The sequence below is a fragment of the Sus scrofa genome, chromosome 14 (genome assembly GCF_054392235.1).
Source record: "Sus scrofa isolate SSC_HxYL_T2T_F1_AM1 chromosome 14, Sscrofa_HxYL_maternal_Yorkshire_Landrace_v2.0, whole genome shotgun sequence".
Taxonomy (NCBI): domain Eukaryota; kingdom Metazoa; phylum Chordata; class Mammalia; order Artiodactyla; family Suidae; genus Sus; species Sus scrofa.
The window spans coordinates 130279888-130295648 of NC_139396.1; the positions used below are offsets into that span (position 1 = coordinate 130279888).

Genomic DNA, 15761 nt, shown 5'->3' on the forward strand with positions numbered 1-15761 from the left:
AGGAACTGCTTGACTTAGATTTTGAGTGGCAAATGCAGATGTTTACAAGGTACAATTTCTATTCTTAAAAAAACAAACCACCTAGAGACTTTTTTTTTTTTGTATGCAGGAAGATTTGCAGTTCTAACATTCCCTCTCTAAGTGCCAATTGAAAATACCATTTTAAGGCCATAATTGAAAAAGAAGAAATCAAAACATGGAAGACAGTTGTGGCAACCTGAAGAAGTCAGGCTGTGTTCTTGCAGTTTCTCTTTTGGCCCTTGGGTAAGTGGTTAAAGAAGCTGATTGTCCTGTTTCTATAAACATATTTTTTGATGTTTGCCAAGCACCTTGAATGGCATAGCTCGCCTTTCCTTCAGCAAGAGGGAAAAGCAAGCTGCCTAACCAGCGCCCCTTCACTCACCATGTTTCCTGAATGTGGATCTGACAACCAGGACTCTAGCCACAAGTAAGGAAGGGTCACATGCTAAAGAGGTTGCAATTCCCCACTGGGGTAACAGGGAACTTTGTTTCCTTCCACTTAGCACAGGCTGACATAAGATGTTATTCACCTGAATAAGTGCTCACATAGTGCTGTGGTGTCTAACTTACTTTTTGATCTTGTTCATTATTCCACCTTCATTGTTCTTCATGTCATGAACTATTTTTTGAAGCTGCCTGTAAGAAATGAAAGTAAACAGAAAATATTAATAATTAGGTTGATTTTTTGGAGTTCCTGTTGTGGTGCAGCAGAAACGATTCTGACTAGTAACCATGAGGTTGCAGGTTTGATCCCTGGCCTCGCTCAGTAGGTTAAGGATCCAGCGTTGCCATGAGCTGTGGTGTAGGTCTCAGACGCTGCTCGGATTGCTGTGGCTGTGGCATAGGCTGGCAGCTATAGTTCTGATTTGACCCCGAGCCTAGGAACCGTCATATGCCGCGGGTGCCACCCTAAAAAGCAAAAAAACAAAAAAACAACCCAAAAATTAGGTTGATTTTTTAAAAAAAACTTCTATCCTTTTTGAGTACAAAAGTAGAAAAAAAAAACATACAATAAAACCCCCAAACAGCATGAGTTATATTGTATTTAATTAAGATGACTATTACTTGAGCAAAGAGAAAATGTGACGGATTCTATAAGGAGTGTGGTCATTGGGCCATGCCCCTTGCCACTGATCTGGTCAGGCTTAGGCTGTAGAAGGAATTATGATCCTGAGATCTGTCTGTTCTGAGGAGGCAAGTGCGGCAAAAGCCTTCAGATCTCTCATAAGCCTCCCTGTTCATCACTCCTTGTCCTTGGAGCATCCACATTGCAAACACGGAACTACCTTGAAGGACGCAGTGTAGACTGAAATCAGGCCCAAGATTTTTGTTGTCGTTGTTAACTTTACTAAGTAGAATCTGGGAAAACTGTCACCTAAAAGTTGTACATACACAGAAGCCATAAAGAAAATGATGAATGAATCTGATTGCATAAATACTTGGAACTTCTGCAGAACAAAAAAGTAATATGCACAAAATTAAAAAATATATGACGTACTGGAAGAAATACTCACAATACCTAATAATAATAATAATAATATAATAATAATGACTATGTTTTGGTTAACAAAGAAATTTTACAACTAAGTAATAAAGTTGAACAATTCAATAGAAAAATGAGCAAAGTTATAAACACAGAGCTAACAGAAAAAAATACCCTTTTTTTTTTTTTTTTTTGGTGGAGTTCCCATCGTGGTGCAGTAGTAACAAATCAGGCTAGGAACCGTGAGGTTGCGATCCCTCTCCTTGTCAGTGGGTTAAGGATCCAGCGTTGCCTTGAGCTGTGGGTCACAGATGAGGCTCAGATCCTGCATTGCTGTGGCTGTGGTATAGGCCAGCCGCTACAGCTCCAATTTGACCCCTAGCCTGGGAACCTCCATATGCCATGGGTGCAGCCCTGAAAAAGAAAAAAAAAAAAATGGCCAACAGACCAATGAAAAGTAATTTAACATCACCTACATTTAAAGAATCTAAATGGGAACAACAAGATGATGTCGTATTCTGCCTACCAGCCTGGCAAAACTTAGTGTAATAATCCCCAGGGTTGGCAAGGGTGTGAGAATACAGATATTCTTGGGAATGTAAATGATTACAATCAATGTCTGTCAATATTTAAAACTGCCATCCATGCCTTTTGACCTGGAAATTCCATTGCTAGGAATTTACCTTAACGAGCATAGTCACAAACTGTACAAATACATACATAGCAGCATGTTTATTCTAGAATTACACGTAATAATCCTAAACTTTCCTGCCTCTCCCACTTAAACAACCTAAATGCCCATTTATCATTAAAAGGGAACTAGTTAAATAAATATTGATAAAGCAATAAACAGAATACCATGGACTTTGAAAAAATACCTCTCTATTGCTGATATGTGAATATACCCAAGAGATATCATTGTGTAAAATGAAAATGAAGGATGAGGAGAAAAAAGAAGCAAGGCAAATTCAGAGTATGCATATGATTTTTTTGTATGCAAAAAAGACATATATATATATGCATGTGCATTGGTATGTGCATAACTTTTTAGAAGAATATGCAAGAAGTTGTTAAATGGTTGTTTTCGAAGCCAGCTGTAATTAGAAAAATGTCCAAATTAGAAAAAATGTTAGCGTGTAGGACCATGTTTTGTTTTCTTCATAATAATTATTTAACTTAAACTATATCTAAAAAAATTTCACGTGGTTCTGCCTTGAAAGAGTGATGTATTTGAATTTACCTTTCAGGCAAGTCTTGCCTTTATTCTGAGAAAACCATTTGATTGGTCCTTTATTTAATGAAATTGAAAGCTTGTATAGAGCCATTGTTTTTGGAGAAAATGGATTTTTTTCCATTAAAAAATGCAGAATTCTCTGATTCTGAGAGCTGGGCCTTCTGTTAGCCAATATGAATTAGTGGTACACAAGCTTAGCATGAGTCTCGGAAACCCTATTGATTGGAATTGGAATCTGGGAGAACTGTTTGGGGCTTTGCTGCAAAGCTTTTTGGTGAAGCGATGGAGCAGTTAAGAGGACGAGAAGACAGACAGCTTGTCAGAGGAACTCCACCTGGCCTGGCCAGTTGGCGTCCTCCATTAGGTGTTAACTCCAGGCAGACTCTTCTATGCTGATGTTCTGCTATAGCTATTTCTGGAGGGCCGTCGGGCATCAAGGAGGTGGTGGGATATTTGCTGCGTAGGGATAGACATTGCTGCCTTCAAGCATCTTGGAGGCTGTCAAACCAGAAATGGGAACTTAGCCTGGGGATTTGGGGGAGCTCTTTTCCTTTCTCAGTCTAATGACTTTTAGGACCTGAAGACCTGAAGAACACAGACACACCTGAGGAGGTCTCAACGGTGGGGAGCTGGAGGGATGAGGAGGTGGCCCTGAACCTGAGACTGGGTCTGAGCCTCTGCTCTGAGAAGGGCCATCCACGGGGCCATTACTAGCCTTTTTTTTTTTTAAATTTAATGATTTTTATTTTCTCCATTATAGTTGGTTTACAGTGTTCTGTCCATTTCTACCGTACAGCAAAGTGACCCAGTCACACATATATATACATTCTTTTTCTCACATTATCCTCCCTCATGTTCCATCTTTAGTTGCTAGATATAGTTCCCTGTGCTATGCAGCAGGATCTCATTTCTTATCCACTCCAAATGCAATCACTAGCCATTTTCAATGAGATAATTTCTCTTCGCTGTGCCTGAGTCTTCAGTAGTATCCTGTCAGGAGTTGCCATCCAGCCTCGGCCTGTCTGTGGGGAAGAGTGTGTTCCATTGGCATGGAGGGTGGACCGCAGAGGGAGGGCAGGCTGGAGGGTGGTATAGAATGATGAGAGAAACTTCTTTCAGGACATCCTTAAGGCTGCATCTTGGGTAACTGTGTACATAACTGGGGGGCCCAAGTTCGGATATGAGAAGATCCATACCCAGTCACAGTTTGGGTAACAAAGGAAATGAGACCACATTTTAAATCGCCAGTTAGGAAAGCTGGGCATATTGATTCCATACATGTGAGAGCCCAGCAAAGCACCAGGCTTGGCAGCAGAGAAAAAAGGATGGATGAGAGAAAAGAGGACCACCTGGCCCATCAGAGACACACAGAGGGTCCCTTGAGCTGGACTCTTGAGTTGCCTCAGAACCGTACAGTATTCTAGAATATATTCACATACATGCCATGCAAACCCTGCTCCCCTTTACCTGAGGAACTGTAGAGACTCTGAGATAGAGGAGTAAGGGAAAATGAAAGGAGGTCTAGGGGTAGAGAAGAAGAGAGGTTGAAATGGATGGATTGGGAGGAAACGGTATCAAGTGGAGAGCAGAGGGCACCTCTGGTTTTAAGCTGACTGTAACTGAGTGGAATGTCTTTAGCCCATGTTAATGCCTAATGGGTTGAAGGGCAGAATGAGCCAGACTGAAGGATCCTGTTTGAGGTTTGTCAATAGTGGGACACAGCCAGAGTAAGAGGGAGCCAGAGGCTGATTTGCAGAAGTGACTTTGCTGTAGGCATAGATAAACAGAAATTAAATCTGTTTATTGCAAAAGCATTTGATGTAATTTTGTCATTTGTTTGGCTTGGTATGTGGTGCATTTCTTAATTATAGATTAGTAAAATAATTACAATCTGTAAGTTTAGTAAATTGTTGAATTGTTAAACTATATGTTTTTTGTCTAAAATTTTTCTCCTCCCTCTGCATCTTGTTAACACAAATCCTGACTTCCATAGCCATCACACTGCCAGACTTGGGTGATAGCTGCCAAACTTTAGGTTACCTAGTATAACTCAGTGTCCCCCAAACCAAGAAGATGTGTTCATTTTATCAATTCTTCAGACACTGTGCAAGGCACAGTTTTTGCTGCCCTCTAGCATCGTCTGCTCCGTTTTGGAGCACTTTTTTTTTTCCCTTCTACTACAACATAAAACATATGCAATAGCAAAGAAATGTGCAACTGAACTATTCCAGGAGAGGGTGCTGAACATCAGTGGTTTCACTGTGATAAGTTTGTGTGTAGGTGAAAACAGGTAAGGCATAAAGTAGCTTCACTCTGATTATCCCTTCCAGAGATAATCCTTCCATGGTGGGGAGAAAGATAATAGGATCATAATGTTCTGATTTTTTAATGTCGTGAAGAGACAGCCATGTTTATGACAAAATAAAACCAAGAACAAAGCTTATCTAACATACATTTTAAAACAATATCAATACATAATTTTAAAGCAGTATAGCACTGTGGCATTTAAAAATAGTGAGCCAAATCTGCTTGGCCTCGTTTGTCTGCCCTTGAAAAAAATAAAAAATAAAAATAGTCAGCGGGTCATATTATTATAATTATTATTCCCTGTATAAGCCAAGTCAAATCTCATATTCTCCTCTTTTTGCCCTTGTTTTATGTTTTTTCAAGCTTTGAGTTCATTTTTTAAAATTTAGTTATTTAACAACACACTGTCATTATGTGTGACCCTGACTGAGCCTAGTTCTCAACAAATTCAGATCCCACGATGTCCTGAGAGAAGGCACATCATCATTTGAAAGTTATTGTCTGTTTTTTGCCTTCAAAGAAGCGGCTTGCTTTGGAACCTGATAGACCAGTGATTCTCATACTAAATTGCATCAGAATCACCTGGAGGTCCTTTGAAACCCCGAGTTTCACTACACCCCCGGAGTTTTTGATTGGGTGGGTCTGTGGTGGGGTTGGAGAATTTGCATTTCTAACAAGTTCCCAGGTGGTGCTGACTCTACTGGTCAGGAGCACAACTGTGGTGCATCATACCTTTTTCCATTGTGGGCCTTTTAGTTGTGCCAAAAAAAGTAAATACCTGCTTGGGGAAAATCAAAATCCCCACTAACCCAAGTGCGAAGTTTCAGACAGAGACGCTGAGTGGCCACTTTGCTTATCCAATGTAGACGTGTGCTTTCCTAGACTGTTGCTTCTTTATGGGACTTGATTTTTCTCTGTATGGATTTAGACTACCTGGTACCTGTATATTTTTATTTATCTTACAGTCATGCACTTTTTTCCTGAGCTACAGTTTGCTGCAGCTGCTGAGTGGAGAGGAAGAGGCTAGAGGAAGGATGGGCCCCTCATATTGTGCAGTAACCGAGAAGCAGCCAGACCTGCTCTGAGCAGAGCACCAGGGCGGGGATTTTGCCATTCCGAATACGGTGCTCCAAAACGGAACAGCACAGAATGTGGTGATATTGGGACTAAGGTATGACCATAGCCCTGTCTGAGAGGGATGGGCTGTCCTCATTGTCCCTCATCCTGCAAAGACCCCAGTCCAGAAACTGGAAGTGAGGAAAATGAGGATGTGGTAGGCAGGTCTTGGGCTCTGGTACCGGGATGTTTCCTGTTGTCTTCCTGGGACTCCTGGTTGCTGGTCCCTGCGCTCCAGGTTGAGTCAACCTTAGGAAGAATTCCCATAGTGCAGAGGTGAGCGAACATTTGAAGTGGTCTCTGGCTGGGAGCAGCGCAGGGAGAACCTCAAGAAGAGCCCAGGACACCCTGTGAAGCCTTGTCTAGTAGCAAATATGGACCATTCTTTGTGTTGTATTCCCTTCCACTATTTCTCAAATGTCAGTGAAGTATAATCATGCAATCCTAACTCTGTTAGGATTGTGGGGAAATAAAGAGAGGGTCTGTGGCCAAAGGTGGGAGAAGCCCAAGAAATCCAGATGGAACCTAGAGGATGCTGTCTGCACCAGAACAGCTCTAAGAAGCCTGGTGAAGGGCTCTGGAGAAAATCAAGAGCCAGAGTGGGGTTGAGGAGGTCCAAGCAGCCCTGGGACTCGCTTCCTCTGTGGCAGAAGGTCTGTTAGAGTGGAATAGGGCTACAATAATTTCAAAGGCAAGAGATGACCATTTTTCTTTTTCTTTTTTTTTTTTTTTTTTCATTTCTTTCATGGAGCCATAGGTAAGTAGTGGTTGGTCGCATAGGTTGTACGGTTTAAAATTTCTGATGATTTCTGCTTAAAAACGTAATATATGCTCAGTAAAAGAATCCAATCTGAAAAGGCTACATAGTATATGATTCCAACTGGAACCTGGAAAAAGTAAAACCATGGAGACAGTGACAAGATCAGTGGCTGTCAGGAGTTTGGAAGGAAGGGAGGATGAATAGGTGGAACAGGAGAATTTTAGGACAGGGAAACTATTTTGTATGATGCTGTAATGGCAGTTCTATGCAGTAGCTGCTCATTGTATCAGAATCTAGAAACAGTACCTAAAATGTCCCTCTTAATTCCATCCCCTCCTTTTAGCATTTAATTGAACATCCTTCCAAGTTTTTACTGCACATGTATAATATGTATAGATTTTACACAATTAAGATCACACTTGACATTCTGTAATCTGCATTTTCCACTTATATCTTGAACATTTTCCTAAGTGAGCACCATCCTTAGGTTTTATCTGCTTAGCCACCTAGTCTTTATCTGTACCTTTCTTCCCCCTGCAAAAGGGAGGGTCTTTGATTAGCTGAACCGCTGTCTCGCTGTCCTGGATGGGCATGACAGGAAGCAGTGTAATCTAAGGCCCTCCTTTCTTGAGGGTAGGGAGTGAAGGTCAGACCAGACCCGAGGAGACCTGGAGAAGTGAGTGCTGTTGGGCGCAGGAGTGAGTGCTAAAGGATTTGCTTCTGGGAACCTTGGATCAGGGGGTTAGGCTTGAGGGACAGGAGGGAACAGAAAATCCCAGGTTCCTTCCTGTACCTTCAAACCCTAATCACCCTCTGAAACAATGTTTTCTAGAGTGTGGTCTAAAGACCACCTAACTCTAGTATCTATGAAATGCAGTTGGTATTAGCTGCCTTGCAGGGTTGCTGTAAAAATGATAGATAATAGCTGTAAACTGCCTGCCCACACAGGCATCCTCAGTCCATAGCAATGGCTCTTTTTGTGGAAGACCTGGGGGCTGGATTAGACCTGAAACAACACAGATCAGTGCTGTTTGCTGGAGACATAAAGGGGGAACATTTCCACTTGGGAGAGTTCCTCCAGACCAGAAGGTGCTCCAGAATTGCATTTGGTTGTGGTTTTGTTGTTGTTGTTGCTGTGGGGTTTTTTGGTGGTGGCAGGGAGGGTGGCTGGGAACGTTCCCCAACCTACCTGGTGGATTGGCACCAAACTGTGGGACAATCTTCTGACCTCAATTCTGCATGAGACTGAGGGTATTTATGTGCTCTGATATCGAGTGGCATTTTAGTCTCTAGCCTACAGCAGTACTCTTTGTAGATATTAAAAAATATGTATATATTTGGGGTTCTTAACAGTGTCTTTAATACTAACAAATATAGTCACCTGTCTCCAAGTATAAGGAGAGAGCTTTTTCTTTTTTCTTTTTCGGCTGTGCCAAGGCATATGGAGGTCCCAGGCCAGGGATCAGATCCAAGCTGCAGTTGTGACCTAAGCTGCAGCTGCAGCAGTGCTGTGTTGGGCTGGGGATCGAACCTGCAACCCAGTGCTCCTAAGACACTTCTTTTTTTTTTTTTTTGTCTTTTTTGCCATTTCTTGGGCTGCTCCCGCGGAGGTTCCCCGGCTAGGGGTCGAATCGGAGCTGCAGCCACCGGCCTACGCCACAGCCATGGGATCTGAGCTGCGTCTGCAACATATACCACTGCTCACGGCAACGCCAGATGGTTAACCCACTGAACAAGGCCAGGGATCGAACCCGCAACCTCTTGGTTCCTAGTCGGATTCGTTAACCACTGCGCCACAATGGGAACTCCCTGTCAACACTTCTGATCCCATTGCACCACAGTGGGAATTCCAGGAGAGAGCATTTTAATCAACACTAAGTTTAGTACAAGTAAAAATGATGTGCCAAGAAATAAGAAAAATTCAGATTGCTGAGCCCTAAACCATACCAATGGAATGAAAATCCCCAGGTGAGGCCCAGAAATCTTCATTTTAGCAAACTTCCTGGGCTGGTTAATTCTTATGCACACAGAAGGCTAAGAACACATTTTCAAGGACCAGGGCAGGTTTATCTCCTTCTAGGCCAGGCTTAATTGTAAAAAAAAAAAAAGAGCGGGCTTGCCAACTTCCAGATTATCTTCCCACCTGCCCTCTCTTGCCTGAAATATCTTTACCAACCAGTCTTTCTCTTTATGCCATTAATGGGGTGCCAAAGTCTTACCCAGACTCTGTCCCCCAGGAGAGGAACACACTGGCAAACTGGCATTTTAGTCAGTGGTGTGAGGTCTCCTTTCAACAGGGGAAAAGAGCAGAAAGAATGAGCTTGTCCCTTCACCTGTGCTTGGATCAATATAAGTCCAGCACAATACTTCTTATCTGCCTGCATCCTGTTCCCAGGCAGCCTGGCATCAGAGCACAGATTTTGACTCCAGGAGCCCAGCCTTCCTTAATAAGTATTCCCTGAATTGAAGTTAAGGGCTTTCATCAATGAGCAGTCTCTGTACCTCTTCTCCTTCTTGAAAGAAAAGTTAGAAGTGCTCTTGCCAGTGTGAGTAGAGTCACTCCTGGAGCTTTTGATAATCCTCATACCTAGGCCTCCCCCAAAGTGATTCCAATGTAAGGCCAAGACTGAGAACCACTGGCAGCAGCATCAAGGTAGGAGACCTTTGGAGTTCTGTCGTGGCACAGAGGAAACAAATCCGACTAGGAACCATGTGGTTGCGGATTCGGTCCCTGGCCTCGCTCATGGGTTAAGGATCCAGCGTTGCTGTGAGTTGTGGTGTAGGTCGCAGAAAAAAAAAAAAAAGTAGAAGACCTTTGTAGAGACTACAGGGAAGACTCTGGTTCAGAGAGCACAAGTTGGAGAGGAATCCGCAGATGCTGACTGCTCTTCGGAAAGGCGCCTGCAGGCTGAGAACAGCTCCACGTGTGTGGAGCGACAGTACAAGACATGGAAGGGATGGCCTGGTGGGACACAGAGCTCCACCGGGGCAGAGGGGGCACTGAAGGCAGCTGCTTATGGCCAGATCATCAAAGAACAGTCCAAGAAAATCTGTGTATTATGAGATATTTTTCTAATAATTTTTCTTAAATACAGGAGAGGATTTAAAAGACTGTTTCATCTGCAAGAAGTGCTTTTTTTTCCCCTTTTTTTTAGGGCCTCATCTACAGCATATGGAGGTTCCCAGGCTAGGGGTCCAATCAGAGCTGTAGCCACCAGCCTATGCCACAGCCACAGCAACACCAGATCTGAGCTGTGTGTGCGACCTACACCACAGCTCACGGCAATGCCAGGTCCTTAACCCACTGAGCGAGGCCAGGGATTGAACCCGCAACCTCATGGTTCCTAGTCAGATTCATTTCCCCTGCGCCATGACGTGAACTCCAAGAAGTACTTTTTTTAGTAGGAAAAAAAATCAGAGAACATCTTTGCTTTTCCTTTAGCTACTTAGTGCACTCACAGAGAATCATGAAAAGGCAGGGTTTAGTGTATTTTTTTTCCTCTCTGTTTTTTTCCAGAAGGGGTAGAATGTAAAGCCATGTTAACCGGAGAAAAATCCCTATTTAATCTGGATTTAGGAATGCTTTAAAGAGGGTTTCATATTCAAGCAACTCTTTTGAAAACAAAGAGAGTAGGCAAATCCTTCCTCCTCCTTCATTCCCATATCTTATCCACTTCTGGAGTTTCATCCTTTCAGTATCCACAGGGATGGTCCTTCTCCTGCAATCTTGGCTTCTCTCCCAAGCCTACAGCTCCCCTCCACACCAGGAAAGGCAGCATACCTCTCCAGTCCATGCTCTGAAGGTTTGTTGGGCCCTGTGCAGCTAATGTTCCTAAAACTCAGCTTTCATCAGGCCTCTCCTTCCTCAAGGCCCTGCAGCAGCTCCCCGGTGTCTGTTGAATCAAGTGGGGCTTTCTGTCTTGGCTGAGAATGATTCATTCTCATTCTGAGCTCCCAGAACTTCCCCAGTGACTAGAATTATCTTCATCTACTTGGTTGGGTACCCATCCATCTGTGTGCGCCTCGCAACTGGCCTGGTATCACCAACTTATATGTTTCTAAGATCAATTTGGAGTAGAAATTTCTGTATTTTTCTTGGTGTATATAGAGGCAAAGAAAACACCCAGTCTCAAATATTTTGTGCTATGAATGGATTTTTTTAAATGTAATAATGATCATCGCTCGGTCTGCTAATTCTTTAGCTGACTTCCTCCTTTTCCAGGAGTTTAAATGATCTCACATTATCGACTCTGGATTTCTTTTGAAGATGCTACTAATCATTTTATAGTATATTTTATTTTTGTTCTTCAATTTTGATAAGAAATCTGGTGTTCCTGGATCTTCAGGCTTGAAATTTCTAAGCCTTTTCTCCCCTTAACTTTTTCCTCTCTCTGACTATTCATCTCCTATTACCAGCTATGTCAGTTCATCTTTAGATGAATCTTATCCATCTCTGTACCCACCTGTTCACTCTCCCAGCTGCAGCCATTGTAGTCTCATGGACAGGGGACTATGCCAGTAGCCTCCCATCTTGTCTCCCTACCTTCAGTCTCTCCCTTCCCCAAGTTCATTTTCTTAAATTGCTCCTTTTGTCATGTCACTCTACTCATGACTAGTCTTCGATGTCTCCCTATTTCTTGCAGGATAAAGTATAAAATCATTAGCTTGGCATTCAAAGGCCTTCAATATCTGGATTCAACCAAACTCTTTAGACATTTAGACATAATTAAACCTTCTGTTATGAACCCACAATTGTTCTCATTTCATCCCACCAGCCCAATGCCCAGTTCAAGATCAGCCCTTTCCAGATCATTTCTTGGGCACAGGAAGGGAGGCCATTTAGAGAAAGAGCTCTGGATTGGGAGTCCAGAGAAGCAGATTCTACTCTAGCCTCTGAAGCTTCCTGGCTGTGCAAATCTGAGCAATTCTTTTTGTTTGTTTGTTTCTGTTTTTGTTTTTGTTTTTCGCTTTTTAGGGCCACACTTGCAGCATATGGGGGTTCCCAGGCTAGGGGTCCAGTCAGAGCTACAGTGCTGGCCTACGCCACAGCCACAGCAACTCGGGATCCTTAACCCACTGAGCAAGGCCAGGGATTGAACCTGCAACCTCATGGTTCCTAGTTGGATTCGTTTCTGCTGCACCACGACGGGAACTCCCCCCAAATCTGAGCAATTCTTGTCCTCACTCAACACTTCATTTTCTCCTATAAAACGAGAATACTAGATTATGTGGACTTTCAGGTATTTCACAGCTCTAAATTTTATTTATACGGATACTGAATTCATAGCAGTCGGGCAGGGCTACTTATTAGTCATTTAATCTCCAGTGTTAATAGCAACTTTTAAACTGCTATTTGGTTTATACGACATCTTTTGCATTTTATGTCTTCAACTGGTTTTTTGGTCCTAAAATGAAAACAGTTTTGTTTGTTCAGTTTATAAAAAAGTTATACAAGCTAATCATATAATATAGACAGGTAGCAAGTGAAAATTACTCATAATTCTTTGCTGGGAACAGGAAGCATCAGGGAGCTGTGAGAACCCTAAGAATGGAGTGACTGCTTTGAGGTTTTAAGATGAAGGGACCTGGGAACTGGATCCTGATGCGGAGATAGAAATTCAGTCAGCAAAAGAGTGAGAAACAGCAGCTAGGCAGCGGAAACAGCAATGGCAAAGGCTCAAAGGAAATCGGAATCTAGTGAGAAGCTAAGAGTAGTAGGATTGGGGGTATAGGGGAAAGGGTGTGGTCAAAGATAAGGTTGGGTGGGAGGGAGACAAAGGGTCAAGGGCCTTATTAGTCAGACCAAGGAGATGGGATCTGTAGGCAGTGGCACCTCTTTACACAGAGGTGTGTTGTGATTAGGATGGAAGAATGGAGAAGGGCCTGGGCATGGCAACACAGGTGGCTGAGAGACCAGTAGGAGGACTCTGACTCAAGTTCACAGCATTGGGATTCCCCGAATAGTGGGATAATATTAGGAGTGCCCTTCAGGGCCTCAGCCGGACAGAGGAAAGAATCAATGGCCCCAAAGCCAACAGCTCTCAAAGAGGCGTTGCTAGAACACAGTGCCGTGCCAGCCGTATTCGGGTTTGAGGCAAAATAACTCAGCAGCCCTGGTTCCATCTTCATTTAAAATGTCAATATTTTGTTCATCATGGAATTTTTGACATTCATTTTGATTTTAAAATATTACATAAAATATTATTTATCTTGATTTACTCACTTGGGGGGCTCCCCCTTAAAGTTTGATGTTACTTGTTTTGTATAAGATATGTCTTATTTACCCCACAAATATTCAGCGGGTGCAGAATGAGCAGGGCACATTCGGATCCACAGCTGCCCTCAACACAAGTCCCTCCGCTGGCAATGCAGGAGAGGGGTCCCTTCTGCCGTTGCATCACACAACAGAAACCTCTAACCTATGTCAGACCAGGGGACAGAGAGAGAAACAGGAAGGATTCTTGAATTCACAAAAAAATGCCTTCCTTTTAGATAATTTCTGTTTCAAAGTTGAAGTCTCTGGCCACTGACCATCATTTTGAAACAGAATGCCACTTTTTAGTGACTCTTCTGTTATTTGTATGCAGCAGACCTTGTTCTATCACCAGCTTCCCTCCTCTGTCCTTTCTGCAGCCTCTTCTAGTTCTGGCCCAGCTTCCTCCTCCTCCATTTCCTCCAGGCCAGCCTTCCTGTGGCATCATTGGTGTTATATTTAGATTTGCAAATTCAGCAGCCAAAGCCGCTTCCTTCTGGAGAACAAGCCCACAGTGGAGCTGGCACAGAAGTTTTGGCAGCCCCTTCCTTGGCATAATAAGCCAAGAAGCCTCCCCAGAGTGGGGTAGCTCCCCCAACCCTATTCACAGATGCAGATATGAGGCCCCAGGGATCACAGTGCTGGTCTCAGACCACACAGCTCTGAAACCCCAACTCCTAATTTTGCCTGTCATCAAGGCAGTCACAGAATTTTGGTGGTGATTAAACCGTTAAGAATATCCTGGGTCGCATTAACTGTTGTGGCACAGAGGAAACGAATCCAGCTAGGAACCGTGAGGTTGCAGGTTCAATCCTTGGCCTCCATCAGTGGGATAAGGATCCAGCGTTGCCGTGAGCTGTGGTGTAGGTTGCAGACTCGGCTCGGATCTGGTGTTTCTGTGGCTGTGGCATAGGCTGGCAGCTGTAGCTCCGATTTGACCCCTAGCCTGGGAACCTTTATATGCCGCAGGTACAGCCCTAAAAAGAAAAAGAAAGGGAAAAAAAAAAAAAAAGACTACCCCGGGCCAACTCATCTGAGAAGGGAGGACACTGAATTGCAGAGCAATGTTGCCATCGCCCCAAGATCCATTAGTGAGGCTTCTCCCCATTCTTCCCCTCACACCTTGCACCTTCCCTTTCCACCCATGGTCTGAGTCTCCTCCTGCAAGAGGGCCAGCTTTTCCATGGCCGGGATGGTACCTTCCAACGTCTTATGCCACAGCCCAGAGCCATGGTTACAGTCCAAGCTCAGGGAGCCAGGCTGGTGGTCAGACTCAGATAATCAATGGCTCTTCACAACAGTGAAGGCCAGCACATGTTATGTACCAGGTACTTCACATGCAGTATCTCATTTAACCCTCACAACCTTCTGAGGTGGGTCCTGTTATTATCCCCCTTGTAAAGAGCGTGATGAAAAATAACCACATGACGTTGCATTTATGATTGTAACCAGTGTTAAGTATACAGTCTGTAGTGTATTCACATCACGTTGTATAGTCACATTGCTGTGATTATCCCAATTCTTGTAGTGAAATTGACTTCTCTGGTCAGAGAAGTCATTTGCCTCAGGTCCAAGACCTAGTTAACCACAGAGCTGGGATTTGAGTTCGGGACGTCTGACCCCAGAACCCGTGCTCTCAGCCACGCCTGGATGACATGTGCTGACTTGTCTTCACCGTGTGCCTTTGGGGGCAACTTCCTCTCTGTTCCTGGAGAAGACTTCCAATCCCTCTACCAGCTGTGTGGTTTTTACTGGGGACATGGGTGCCCCCACTGCTGTCCTGCTACTGATCCCCAAGGTCTGACTTGTTGCTAAAGGGTTGCATGGGCTCTTAGGGGCCTGTTGCAGTCTTTAAAGAGAGGCAGAGAAAAAAGAGGAAGGGAAAGACAGCAGGAGGAGGGGGGAAAGAGAAGGCGGCTGGAAGGAATGTGCAGGGACTCTCTGGGGTCCAGAGTGAGCTCAGTAGATGGCTGAGCTCAGCTGCGAGGAGACCTGGGCACCTGTCCCCATGCGCCCTTCTCATCATCCTAGTCAGAAAGGCCACCGGAGAGAGTCCTGGAGTGGAGGGCCTGTGGGCACCTTCCACGTGCGCATCTTGCGGCCTGGGTTGTCCTGCTAACCGCCTATTAACCAGAGAAAGTAATTTGCAAGTTTCTCCAGACGCTCTACCATTTCTTTCTTTCTTTCTTTCTTTCTTTCTTTCCTACTGAGACCTGCAAATATTTTGTGGTAGTCTTTGGCATGTCTGAACTGCTGACCTGGGTTCTAAGCAGACAGAAATTGAGCTGACGAGGCACCACCAGGAGCAAGGATGATCCTACTAATACCCTGAATCCTTTCCCCAAAAATCCTGGTAAAAATCTTGACCCTGTCAGAGGCAGGTGGGACATACAGCCCTGATACCAGTGAGATGAGGGGGAGCTAGGTTATACTAGCTGTAAAAAGTTCCTCAAAGATTTGCCCCTTGATTGACAGCGGAAATTGTCAGGCTGACCCCCCTCTCTGATTTTAGGGACCTGTAGGGTGGCAGCCCTTTCCTTCTTCTTGCTGGTCCTTGTTCTGGCACACCCACACATCAGGGAGGGGT

The 15761-nt window shown here is 44.0% G+C and overlaps 2 protein-coding genes across 5 annotated transcripts in view; one reads left to right on the plus strand and one right to left on the minus strand.

Annotated features, from left to right (window-relative positions):
• DNTT (DNA nucleotidylexotransferase) overlaps positions 1-15761 on the plus strand; it is a 194228-nt gene that overhangs the window by 96539 nt on the left and 81928 nt on the right. For 2 of the 4 annotated variants that reach the window (XM_084994984.1, XM_084994986.1), the window contains one exon: positions 6037-6216. The exons of 1 other annotated variant lie outside the window; for it this stretch is intronic. The gene's annotated coding sequence lies outside the window, so the exon portion shown is untranslated. Of the gene's footprint in view, positions 1-109; positions 265-6036; positions 6217-15761 lie in introns of all 4 variants that reach the window. One more of the 4 variants, XM_084994985.1, reaches the window with a different exon arrangement.
• BLNK (B cell linker) overlaps positions 1-15761 on the minus strand; it is an 84818-nt gene that overhangs the window by 56921 nt on the left and 12136 nt on the right. Inside the window, exon 2 of the mRNA XM_001928233.6 lies at positions 592-657. Coding sequence (XP_001928268.1) covers positions 592-657 — 66 coding nt within the window. The remainder of the gene's footprint in view (positions 1-591; positions 658-15761) is intronic.